Source organism: Bos grunniens, chromosome 2 (genome assembly GCF_055505025.1).
Source record: "Bos grunniens cultivar Pamir isolate PY7600 chromosome 2, Bosgru_T2T1.0, whole genome shotgun sequence".
NCBI lineage: Eukaryota > Metazoa > Chordata > Mammalia > Artiodactyla > Bovidae > Bos > Bos grunniens.
In genome coordinates this window covers 1,542,322-1,555,541 of record NC_141166.1, presented here as the reverse complement: position 1 = coordinate 1,555,541, position 13,220 = coordinate 1,542,322, and the positions used below count along the sequence as shown (strand labels likewise).

Below are 13,220 nucleotides of genomic sequence, written 5' to 3'. Positions count from 1 at the left end.
ATCAGAAATACAAGGAATCTTGTTAAGGACTCAGGTCCCCAGGAGGGATGACTAGGTGGAGCACAGGGGATTTCTAAGGCAGAGAAATTATTTTGTACAATACTATGAACGTGTATACTTGACACTGTGCATTTGACAAAGCTCATAAGACTACAATGCAGAGTAAACTCTGGACTCTAGTTAATAATAGTACATCAATATTGCTTCATTAGTTATAACAAATGTATCACACGAATGCAAGATATTCATAATATGGGAAACTGCATAGAGGAGAAGGGGTGTATGGGAACTCTCTGTACTATCCGATCAACTGTTCTGTAAACCTAATACTGCTTTAAAAACAAAGCCTACTAATTTAAAAAATAAAAGCAGATTCCCCAGGCCCCAACCTGGAACATTCTGAATCAGTGGGTACAAGATTAGCCCAGGGAATCCGTATGTTTCTTCTAACTTATTTATTTTTGGCAGTGATGGGTCTTCATCGCTGCTTGGGCTCTTCTCTAGCTGCAGCGAGTGGGGGCCACTCTTCGCCGAGGCGGATGGGCTTCTCACCGCAGCGCTTCTCCTGCTGTGGAGCACAGGCTCTGGGCGTGAGGGCTCAGTAGTTTGGCTCCCGCTCCTGGAGCCCAGGCTCAGCAGTCGCGGTGCACGGCCTTAGTTGCTCCTTGGCGTATGGGATCTTCCCAGATCAGGGGTCGAGTCCATGTCCCCTGCATTGGAAGGTGGGCTCTTCACCACTAGCACCACCTGGAAGCCATACACATACAGACTCTTTTTCAGATTCTTTTCCTTCAGTCCAGTCGCTCAGTTGTGTCTGACTCTTTGCGACCCCACGAACCACAGCAGGCCAGGCCTCCCTCTCCATCGTCAACTCCTGGAGTCCACCCAAACCCATGTCCATTGAGTCGGTGATGCCATCCAGCCATCTCATCCTCTGTTGTCCCCTTCTCCTCCTGCCCTCAATCTTTCCCAGCATCAGGGTCTTTTCAAATCAGTCAGCTCTTCGCATCAGGTGGCCAAAGTATTGGAGTTTCAGCTTCAGCATCAGTCCCTCCAATGAATATTCAGGACTGATTTCCTTTAGGATGGACTGATTGGATCTCCTTGCAGTCCAAGGGACTCTCAAGAGTCTTCTCCAACACCACAGTTCAAAAGCATCAATTCTTCGGCTCTCAGCCTTCTTCACAGTCCAACTCTCACATCCATACATGACCACAGGAAAAACCATAGCCTTGACTAGACGGACCTTTGTTGGCAAAGTAATGTCTCTGCTTTTCAATATGCTGTCTAGGTTCATAACTTTCCTTCCAAGGAGTAAGCATCTTTTAATTTCATGGCTGCAATCACCATCTGCAGTGATCTTGGAGCCCAGAGAAATAAAGTCTGACACTGTTTCCACTGTTTCCCCATCTATTTGCCATGAAGTGATGGGACCAGATGCCATGATCTTCGTTTTCTGAATGTTTAGCTTTAAGCCAACTTTTTCACTCTCCACTTTCACTTTCATCAAGAGGCTTTTTAGTTCTTCTTCACTTTCTGCCATAAGGGTGGTGTCATCTGCATATCTGAGGTTATTGATATTTTTCCCGGCAATCTTGATTCCAGCTTGTGCTTCTTCCAGCCCAGCATTTCTCATAATGTACTCTGCATATAAGTTCAATAAGCAGGGTGACAATACACAGCCTTGACATACTCCTTTTCCCATTTGGAACCAGTCTGTTGTTCCATGTCCAGTTCTAACTGTTGCTTCCTGACCTGCATACAGGTTTCTCAAGAGGCAGGTCAGGTGAATTTTCCACAGTTTCTTGTGATCACACAGTCAAAGGCGTTGGCATAGTCAATACAGCAGAAATAGATGTTTTTCTGGAGCTCTCTTGCGTTTTCGATGGTCCAGTGGGTGCTGGATTTCCATTACAGGCTCCTGCTGTTCCCTGTGCTCCTCAGTAGGTCCTTGTTTATCCGTTTGATGTATAGCAGTCTGTATCAGTTCATCTCAACCTCCTAATTTATCCCTCCCACACTGAAGGAACCTGTATTTTTAGCTAGTGCCCTCTTCACTACCAGGTGATTACCTTACAGCTGAGTCCTCTGGGAGACCCGGCCGCCTGGGGAGCCCTGCAGCCTTGCCCCCCAGGGGTGTCTTCCTGAAGGCCCTGGCCCCTCCCACCCAGCGGTCCCTGTGACGCGGCCTCCTCTCTCCCTCCAGCGCGGCCCCTGCGGGGGCCCAGACCTTCGGCCTGAAGCACTCGGAGCGCGTGCGGGTGGAGGTGGTGCGCGACGGGCAGGCCGAGGAGGTGGCCACCAACGGCAAGCAGCGCTGGCCCCTGTCGCCCAGCACCACGCTGCGGCTCACCATGAGCCAGGCAAGCCCCGAGGCCAGCAGCGACAAGGTACCGTGGGCGGGGCGGTGCTCCTGCGCGGGCCTGGGGGCCGGGGGCCAGGCCGGTATCTGGACGGGCCGGATCCGCGCGGGCAGGAAAAGCCGAGCATGGGCCACACATGTCGGTTTCAGTTTTCTCACAACCACATTAAAAGAGCAAAAAGAGAGACCTCCCCGGTAGTCCGGTGGTTGGGACTCCACACGGTCTCTGCAGGGCTCACGGGCGCGATCCCTGGTCAGGGAACTGTTAATAAGGTTCCCCTATACTGGGCGGGATGGCTGATAAGTAAGTAAGTAAAAGAGCAAAAAGAAATAGATGGACTTAATTTTGATGATTTTTTTTACTTAACTCCATATATCCAGATACTGTCATTTCAACGTGATATCAATATAAAAAACAAGACCAAGGTTTTCTCCACGCCGAGTCTAAATCGTCTGTGCATTTCACACCTGTAGCCCATCTCAGTTCAAACCAACCACTTTTTAAGAGCTCAGTAAATCAGCTCATGGCTACAGCCACAGAAGGATGAATTCATGGCAGGTTAATGTCACGGGACTCTTAGCACAGACTCTTAGGCTACTGGAAGCGACGGCCACGAACGTCCTTGGTTTCATTGTGTATCAGATGGGATGCTGGGCGCCCATGCCCAAGAGATAGAGCCGAGACCAGACCCTTTGTTCCCTGGGTTCTCTAATTATTAACAGGAACGTCACATGTGTCCCGTGTCAGAGATGGCACTGGGCGTCGTCCAGTGAGAACAGCCTAAGCTCCATTGTTGCTGAGTGGGAGCTAGATACACACCCCAGTAGAAGTGGGGGCCGGCAGCAGGACGCACAGGGGGGCAAGTAGCAGACAACACCCTGGATGCCCTCTGAGAGAGGGGAGCCCCGTCTACTTAGATATTCTGAGAGAAACAGCCCACCAAGCCAGGAGCACTTCCTGGAGGAGAGGGTCCAGCTGGTTAGAGCGGATTGGCTTGACAGACTGTGAGGTGGTCCCTGCGGGTCTGCCTGCCTGTGACCTGTGACCTCTGTTCTCTCCCTCCCCCGGTGCCCCTCCCCCACCCCCATCAAGGTCACCGTCAGCTACTATGAGGAGGAGGGGATCACGCCCGTCGACCAGGCTGGGCTCTTCCTCACGGCCATCGGTGAGTCTGCGTGGCTCCGGCCTGGGTGCCTTTGTTCCCCAGGGGCTGGCACTGCTGCCCTTCCCAGGCGCTTGGACTGTTCTCAGTGCTGCCCGCCTGGCACTCGGAGCTTCCTCTAATAATGCAGGCCTGGGGGGTGCTTCGGGGGGAGGTGTGCCTTGGTCCTCCAGCAACTCAGCTGGCTGTCACAGTCCCTGTCACAGGCTCTGTGGACCGTGGGGAGAAAGAGCCAAGGCTGCTCCTCCCCCGTCTCTGCCCTGCAGCCCGGAGAAGAGCTCGCTTGTCGAGAGGAGAATGGCCTGTCTACAAAGCCTGCACTGTCCTTCCCAGCCCCAGCTGCACCCCTGCCTTCCCCAGACCCAGCCCTCAGGGTGTAAAGATGCAACCTGGGTCCTTAACCCACCTTGTCCTAGCCCTTCATTTGATTCACAAGGACATTGAGGCCCAGAGAGGCTAGGGACCTGGTTCAAAGTCACGCAACAACACGGTGCCGGTTGGGTCCAGAGCTCAGGCTCACTCCTTTGAGGGTTCTTCTGTTTGCGCCGCGCTCCCCTCCCCTGGATGCCAGGGCACGTGGAATGCGAGGTTCCAGGGCTTCACCCCATGGGCTCTTCTGCAGTGAAGGTATTACTTGTCCTTTCCATTTAGCTCCTATAATGTTCAAGCCAGGGGGACATTTCAGTGAGTCCTTAGTTTAACATTGACAGAGTGGCGACAGGTCAGGGGAAGGTAAGCTACCTGTTCCTGAGCATCAGCTATGTCCTGAGGGCGTTGAAGATAACAGTGATGTCTATTTGCTGAACAGCTGCTCTGTGTCCAGGACTTTGGTGTGGAGGTGGCGATTACTATGAGCACTGACAGTGTTTCAGGCTGCAGCGTGAGGTGGTTTAGCTATCATGAGCTCAGTCTATTCTCACATCTATTCTAAGAAGACATGCTATTATAGTCCCCATTTTACAGATGAGAAAACCAAGGTTTGCCTGGGGCCACACAGCAGAACGTGGTCTATGGGACACCCAGCCGTCTCAATTATGTCATATTCTCCCGGGGCGTGGGGGGGGGGGGAGTGGGGGCGCGTAGGGGGGATATAGGGGGGTGTAGGGGAGGTGAGGGGGTGGGCTCGGAAATCCCCCCACAAAACAACTAGCTCCCAAGCCAGCCTTTCCTTCTCCAACCCTGTGCTTTTAGCCCCAAACAGGCTCAGTAGTATTGCTCTCCCACTTCTGAGCTGATTCCCAAACGGGCTTGACTGCCGGTCACTTGCCCCTCTTTCCGCACTGAGGGAGTGAGTGCCCGGTCTCTGGGGGCCAGTCCTCAGGACTACGTGGTGGGAAGGGACCTTGGGAGAGTAAACCAAAGCTTCCAGCGCTGCAGCTGAGGGCTGGCACGTGTGAGCCTCACGGGTACACGGTGCCCCAGGCTGTCTCAGGTGACCGTCCCTAGGAAACCCAACCCCACAGAGGCAAGGACACTTGAGGACGTTAGCGGGACGGGCAGCAGCCCAAAGCCTGGCAGAGGAGGGAGCTCCCAGGGGGCTAACAATGCCACTGACGATACTCCCGCAAAACGCAGCGGCCCCGGACGGGCGGCGCAGTGACACTGAGGAGGCCGGTGCGGGCTCAGGACGGACGGCGCAGTGACACTGTGAGGAGGCCGGCGTGGAGCCGGGACGGACAGCGCGGTGACACTGTGAGGAGGCCGGCGCGGGCCCAGGACGGATGGTGTAGTAACACCGTGAGGAGGCCGGTGCGGGCCTAGAACGGACGGCGCAGTGACACTGTGAGGAGGCAGGCGCGGGCCCAGGACGGATGGTGTAGTAACACCGTGAGGAGGCCGGTGCGGACCCAGGACTGACGACATAGTAACACTGTGAGGAGGCAGGCGTGGACGCAGGACGGACGGCGCAGTGATACTGTAGGGAGGGAGGCGCCGGCCCAGGACGGATGGTGTAGTAACACTGTGAGGAGGCCGACACGGGCCCCAGAAGAATGGTGTAGTAACACTGTGAGGAGGCAGGCACGGGCCCAGGACAGATGGTGTAGTAACACCGTGAGGAGGCAGGCACGGGCCTAGGACAGATGGTGTAGTAATACTGTGAGGAGGCCGGTGCGGGCCTAGAACGGATGGTGCAGTGACACTGTGAGGAGGCCGGCGCGGACCCAGGACTGACGACATAGTAACACTGTGAGGAGGCCGGCGTGGACCCAGGACAGACCGCACAGTGGCACTGTGAGGAGGCTGGCTTGGGCCCAGGACACATGGTGTAGTAACACTGTGAGGAGGCCGGCGCAGGCCCAGGACGGACGGTGCAGTGACACTGTAGGGAGGGAGGCGCGGGCCCAGGATGGATGGTATAGTAACACTGTGAGGAGGCAGGAGTGGCTTCCCTGGTCTTTAAGGGGCAGAGAGTCCGCCTCCCAATGCAGGCGACATGGGTTCGGTCCCTGGGTTGTTGGGAAGATCTCCTGGAGGAGGAAATGGCAACCCACTCCAGTATGCTTGCCTGGGAAACCCATGGACAGGGAAGGCTGGGGGGGGAGCTACAGTCCATTGGATCACAGCATCAGACTGACTTAGCGACTACACAACAACAGCCAGGAGGCAAGCGAGGGTGCCATAGGGCTGAGACTGGGCAGAAGATACCGAATACATGATGAAGGACCAGGCTTGTCCTGGGGTGCTGACACTTTCACTGAAGAGTTATTTCTGTAACCGCCACAAGTTCCAGATATTTAGGCTCCATGGGTCAGTAAAATGTCCCCTCCCCTCCCCACCAAATTAGTAGACCTAACGATTTTGAAGGTTGGCCGAAAAGAAACAAAGACATTAATAAAGTAATTTACCATCAATTATTACCATCTTGTTAACATGTTAGCACCTAAAAAGTAGGCAGGGCATGATCTCAAACTACCCCACAATTGCACTCATCTCACACACTAGTAAAGTAATGCTCAAAATTCTCCAAGCCAGGCTTCAGCAATACGTGAACTGTGAACTTCCAGATGTTCAAGCTGGTTTTAGAAAAGGCAGAGGAACCAAAAATCAAATTGCCAACATCCGCTGGATCATCGAAAAAGCAAGAGAGTTCCAGAAAAACATCAGTTTCTGCTGTATTGACTATGCCAAAGCCTTTGACTGTGTGGACCACAATAAACTGGAAAATTCTGAAAGAGATGGGAATACCAGACCACCTGACCTGCCTCTTGAGAAACCTGGATGCAGGTCAGGAAGTAAGAGTTAGAACTGGACATGGAACAACAGACTGGCTCCAAATAGGAAAAGGAGTTTGTCAAGGCTGTATATTGTCACCCTGTTTATTTAACTTATATGCAGAGTACATCGTGAGAAACACTGGGCTGGAAGAAGCACAAGCTGGAATCAAGATTGCCGGGAGAAATATCAGTAACCTCAGATATGCAGATGACACCACCCTTATGGCAGAAAGTGAAGAGGAACTAAAAAGCCTCTTGATGAAAGTGAAAGAGGAGAGTGAAAAAGTTGGCTTAAAGCTAAACATTCAGAAAACGAAGATCATGGCATCTGGTCCCATCACTTCATGGCAAATAGATGGGGAAACAGTGGAAACAGTGTCAGACTTTATCTTTTTGGGCTCCAAAATCATTGCAGATGGTGATTGCAGCCATGAAATTAAAAGACTCTTACTCCTTGAAAGGAAAGTTATGACCGATCTAGATAGCATATTAAAAACCAGAGACATTACTTTGCCAACAAAGGTCCATCTAGTCAAGGCTATGGTTTTTCCAGTGGTCGTGTATGGATGTGAGAGTTGGACTTTGAAGAAAGCTGAGTGCTGAAGAATTGATGCTTTTGAACTGTGGTGTTGGAGAAGACTCTTGAGAGTCCCTTGGACTGCAAGGAGATCCAACCAGTCAATTCTAAAGATCAGTCCTGGGTGTTTATTGGAAGGACTGTTGCTAAAGCTGAAACTCCAATACTTTGGCCACCTCATGCAAAGAGTTGACTCACTGGAAAAGACTATGATGCTGGGAGGGATTGGGGGCAGGAGGAAAAGGGGACGACAGGGGATGAGATGGCTGGATGGCATCACGGACTCGATGGACATGAACTTTGAGTGAACTCCGGGAGTTGGTAATGGACAGGGAGGCCTGGCATGCTGTGATTCATGGGGTCGCAAAGAGTCGGACACGACTGAGCGACTGAACTGAACTGAACTGAATCTCAAAACAGAAGACAGTCGTTCACATTGCAGAAATAATGCTTTATGAAAAACTCACCCCCACTGAATTTATGTTTCACCAGGAAGCCTGGTGAAAACTAGGTTTCCCTTGGGACCCATCCACTGGTCTGTCTGACCCATCTGGGTCTTGTCTTCCCTCAGGGATCTACCCCAGGAGCCCCACAGCCTAAGTGATCATTTGAGGGTGGCGGCTCAGAGGCAAGAATGCCTTGAATGACCCATGATGGTGGGACTGTCCCCCAGGGATGTATTAGTGTCCATCTCACCCTACTTCTGTCCTGAGTCCACACTGGGTAGAAAGAACACTGGCCTCAGAGTGCACGGAAATACAGTAGGTCTAAGTTCTGGCTCTCCCCTCTCCAGCCACATTAAGACCACCATTCCGCTGAGCCTCAGTTTCCTCATCTGTAAAATGGGTTTCCAGTGTGCTCTTGCACAGTGCTTATAGGGGTTCAGTGGGATGGGGCATCCCCAGGCCTGGCAGGGGCTAGGTGCTGAGGTAATGCTCTTTGCTTTTGTCGCTTCCTCTTGGGGCACTGGGCAGCCCATTTTCTCTCTGCCTATGTGACGCTGAAGAACCTTATTGTGCTTCAGTCTTCCTCCTGGTATCAAGAACAAAATCATGATGCCCTTGGTCAAATCAGGCTGTGGTTCTCGGTCCTAGTCTTGCCAAAAACCTGTGATATGCCCTCTCCCTGTAGACCTCACTTTTTTTTTTTTTTTGAGGGGGGGGACTGTGCCATTTGGCTTGTGGGGCTTTAGTTCCCCAACCAGGGATCAAACCCAGGCCCTTGGCCATGAAAGCACAAAGTCCTAACCACTGGCCCACCAGGGAGTTCCCTGGACCTCACTTTTTCGAGGCTATAAAGTGAGTTTCGAGCTCATTGATCCCGGAGAGCCTCCGAGCCCCTGGGTAGGGCTGATTCGCAACTTCCTCGCTGTTAAGGGGGTTTGAGGGGAAGATGGTGGAGAGAGGCGTAGCCTCACCCTCTTTGCCGAGGTCCTGCAAAGGGAGGAGCACATGGATGGGACCCTGGAGGATTTTTTGCATCAACCTAAGGCCCTCGTTCCTTGTACCCTGTCCCAGACCCAGGATAACCGCCCTCAGTGACTGTCGGGGAGAGTCCCCTGCCCACCACACCCCAAGCTGCCCCGTCAGGCAAGAAGGCCTGGTGCCCCGCCACCATCCAGGGGCTGGCAGCCACCAAAGCGCTCGTGCGGAAGCTGAGGCCAGTGTCTTGATTCCCCAGGGCAGGCTGCCTTGAGCCCAGTCCTGGTGACATTTCCAGTTAATCTATCTCACACCCTGGGTGCCACCTGACACCTTGGGGCTATTCTGGGGAGCTGAGGCAGGATTTGGAGCCTCCGGGAAATGTCTGGAGCCCAGAGGCCCTGAAACAGATGTCGCCTCCCCCTCCCCAGGGAGGACAGAGCGGCTCCGGGAGGCAGAGCCCTGGGCAGGCCACAAGCCTGCTCCCATCCCCTCAGGAGCATCCCATAGGAATCCAGTTAGACTGGACCTTGAGGGAAGCTTTGAAGGGGAGAAGTCCTCGAGGAATACCTTGTAACTTGGGGGAGTCTCCGAGGGAGGGCGGCAGGGTGAGGAGGCCGTTCCAACTGACCATAAAGTTTTGTCAAGAGTCACAAGAGAGAAGGTGTCAAGCACCGTGGGATGTCAGGAGGTGGATGATAAGGGAGCCCGATTATGTGATTTCATGGAAAGTCAGTGAAATTTGTCCCAATTGAATAAACCGAAGAAAAAATAATAGGCATATTATTCGGTATTATAGAGCTTCCCTCAGGCGGTGAGGGGACAGGCTAAACAAAGAACCCCTGGGTTTATTTAGAAGCTGTTTGGTACTCTCTTTGGGTTTTTTTTGTTTGTTTGTTTGGTTTTTTGTTTTGTTTTTTTTTGCACTTGTGCAAATATTACATTGATAACAAAAATTTAATGTAAGAAATTCATAATGGGGAGTTCCTTGGCATTCTGGTTAGGACTTGGTGCACACCACAGGTTCAGTCCCTGGTCAGGGAACTAAGAGCTCGCAAGCCACATGGTGCAGCCCAGAGTAACGAAAAGTTCATAATGAAGTACAGGGAAATGCTCCTGATTTCTCTCCTGTGACCACTGCTTTCACGGACCACAGGAGCCGTGATGCAGTGGCGCCTTGCAGCTTAGAGACCAAAGCCACAGGGTCACCAGGGTGGGGAGTTGGCCCCTCCTCTGGGAACGACCTCTAGAGGAGTGAGTCCTGGGTCTTGGAAGGTGGGCTTTGGTTTTGGAAACAACCCAGGGCGGAGGTCAGCCTGAGACTGTGGAGAAAACAGCCAAGGGCAGGGGTCTGGAGTCCAAGACCTGAGGGCGACCCCTGGCCCTGCACTTTTTGGGGTCTTCATGGTCATTGCCCTGCTGGGAGCCTTCCTTCCTCCTATTTATGGCAGGATGGCCAGGGTGGTGACTGAGGGAAAACACCCATGGGAAGTGCGCTCCTGTCCACAAAGAACTGTACACCCAGGAGAGATTGTTATCTTGAAAAGCAAAGAGTCATTCCTGGAGAGGGCTGGGTCTGCAGCAGGTCCCCTGGGAGAAGCTTCAGGAAGGCAACCTCCCCAAACAGCAGCATTCCCTGGGGAGTGTCCCGCTGGAAAGTCCGTGGCAGTCTGGGAGCCAGCATCAATATTGGTGCTTCTAAGCCTTCCGTCTCTAACAGTAGCTGGTGGGGCTGCCTTCTCCACTCTGTCCCTAGGAGTCTTATCCCGCACCAGCCCCCAGATCATCAGCCCAGTGTGCTGACAAGTGACATCTCCAAGTCTGAGTTTGCTCGCCTATAAAGTGGGAACAATAATATTTGTCTCATAGGACTTTCCCTGGTTGCTCAGACGGTAAAGAATCCACCTGTCGATGCGGGAGATCCGGGTTTGATCCCTGGGTCAGGAAGATCCCCTGGCGAAGGGATAGGCTGCCCACTCCAGTATTCTTGTCTGGAGAATCCCATGGACAGAGGAGGCTGTGGTGTACAGTCCATGGGGTCACAGAGTTGGACACGAATAAACGGCCAACCACACACAGAGAAGACTGGGGGCTCCTTGAGAGCAGGCACTGTGGGCCGATTGCCCACCCCGCTCCCCATGTGTGGGGCCTAGAGGCAGTCGATGCTCAGTAGTGATTTGCTGTGTGAATGGGATCAATGGGAGGAGTTTATATAATTATTTCCTACAGCACCTAATGTGGGGCGCAGAAGTGGGGATACTGCCTCCCTCTCCCAAGGACTCGGTGCCCTTAGAACCACCCTCCTACCTCCTTCCAGACCTGGAAGAGCCGCATTCAGAGTGAGGAGGCAACTGGGCTGTGGGCAAAGGGAGGCCCTCCGTATAATCCCTGACTTAAGAGAGAGGAGGCACGCCACCCCTCCAGGGAGACAGCTCAGCTGCCAGCAGGACCGACCAGGAACCCGGTCGTTCTCACCCAGCTCCGACCTCCGTCCAAGTCATGCTCAGCCCAAGGCCGAGCCCACAGGCTGTCCGCGACCTGGACCCAGCTCGCCCCACTCCCCATGTCGCTCCCACCACCTTCCCAACATTTCCCCTGCCTCACCCTCTTGGTCTCTAACTCAGGGGGCCATGTTGCCCCCAGGGGACCTTTGGCAATATCTGGAGACCTTTTGGTTGTCTCAGCTGGGGGGATGTTATGGGCACCCAGGGGGTAGAAGCCAGGGATGTGGCTAAACACCCTGCAATGCACAGGGTAGACCCACAACAGTAGCAGCAGCAACAATCTGGTTCAAAACGTCAGCAGCGCCTACCGTTGCAATTAGGACAACTCATCTAATGGGAAAGCGCCTCATTTTTCAGGTAGAGTGACTGGGGCTCAGAGAAGCTGTCTAAGCCACCCAGCACCACACAGCTTACAAGCTGCAACCACGGTTCAAGCTCAGTCCTGTCTGATGCTGAACTTTGGGCTCATTTCATTGCCCCAGAAGTCCCCACAGCAGGCCTACGAACAAAGAAGGTCCCTCCCCCAGAGGAGGGACAGCGAGGACCCCATCCTGGATCCTCTATCTGGCGGCTTGGCCTCTTGGGCACAGTCAGATCAAGAGGAGCTGACAATGCAGTTTCCCACCCAAAGTAAAACCCTCAGTCCTTAGGTGTGGGGTCTAGACACCCTGGAGTTCTGGAAGAGAAACACACAGACGCATATGTGTACACAGCCCCAGGACAGGCCAGGAAGGCAGGTAGGGAGTCCCGTGAAAGTTTCCAACATCTGAGCTTTGATTCACACGAAATGCGGTGTATGCTTCAGATCTCCTTGTGTGACCCTGTGACCTTGTGCCCTGGGCACGCGCCTTGACCTCTCTGAACTCCCAGATCTGCCCAGTGCGGCTCACCCCGCCCACCACCCAGAGCTGTAGAGGAGCAGCAAGGGGTCGGGAGACCCCAGACCCACCCGGCAGCACCTTCATGAGTTTCGCAATCTGCACGGCGTCCGCTCGTGTCTCCATCCAGCAGTGTGGTGTTGAGGCAGGGGGTTGGCTAAGGTGACCTCAGCACAGCTCTTCCCTCGGGTGAGCTGCACCGTAACCCCGTAGGTCCCCCTCCTGCCCCCTCCCCACCCTCTCTGGCCAGCCCAGCAGCTCACCCACCTGTCTGTCCCCAGAGATCTCCCTGGATGTGGATGCAGACCGCGACGGCGTGGTGGAGAAGAACAACCCAAGAAAGGTACCTCACTCCCAGGGCAGGCGGCCCTGAATGGGGGGCTTCCAGGGCCAGAGCCCCAGCCTGCGGCCTGCAGGCAGCCACGGTCCTCCCAGCAAACTCCAACAACTCTCACTTTACAGATGAGAAGACAAGTTCCCAGACACACACACCATTGACAGAGCCCACCGAGGAGCAAGCTCCTTAGAGGAACAGCCACAGAGCTGGTCCCCAAGTCTCAGTGGCCCATCCGGAGGGTGGGGACACCCAGGTCATGCAGTTGGTGTAAAGGATGAACGTCCGGCCACAGAGGAAGTGCCGCCAAAGCATTTGCTCTTACAGTTTTGCCTTTTTGGGGTTTTTTTGGCCATCAGGAGCAGAAGATTGCAGTAATCATTCCCAATTCAATGCGTGTCATCTCTAATGATGCACACACACCCTCTTCCTGGTTTTGTGTATTCATTTATTTGTTCATCCGGTCTTCCCTGGGGGCTCAGACGGTAAAGAATCCGCCTGCAATGTGGGAGACCTGGGTTTGATCTCTGGGTTGGGAAGATCCCCTGGAGGAGAGCATGGCAACCCACTCCAGTATTCTTGCCTGGAGAATCCCATGGACAGAGGAGCCTGGTGGGCTACAGTCATGGGGTCACAAAGAGTCGGACGCGACTGAGCACATTTGTTCATTCATCATTCACTCATTTGTTCATTCATTCATTCTCCCCGGTCCTACATTCCTTCACTCCCACTCTGCTCCCCTGCAAAGGACCACGTGGATGATTTT

General features: G+C 53.6%; 1 protein-coding gene across 3 annotated transcripts in view; it reads left to right on the top strand.

Annotated features, from left to right (window-relative positions):
- PADI2 (peptidyl arginine deiminase 2) overlaps window positions 1-13,220 on the top strand; it is a 58,085-nt gene that overhangs the window by 17,025 nt on the left and 27,840 nt on the right. For all 3 annotated transcript variants that reach the window (XM_086324832.1, XM_086324824.1, XM_086324839.1), the window contains exons 2-4: window positions 2,207-2,390; window positions 3,456-3,528; window positions 12,402-12,463. In XM_086324832.1, the coding sequence (XP_086180958.1) occupies window positions 2,207-2,390; window positions 3,456-3,528; window positions 12,402-12,463 (319 nt within the window). The remainder of the gene's footprint in view (window positions 1-2,206; window positions 2,391-3,455; window positions 3,529-12,401; window positions 12,464-13,220) is intronic.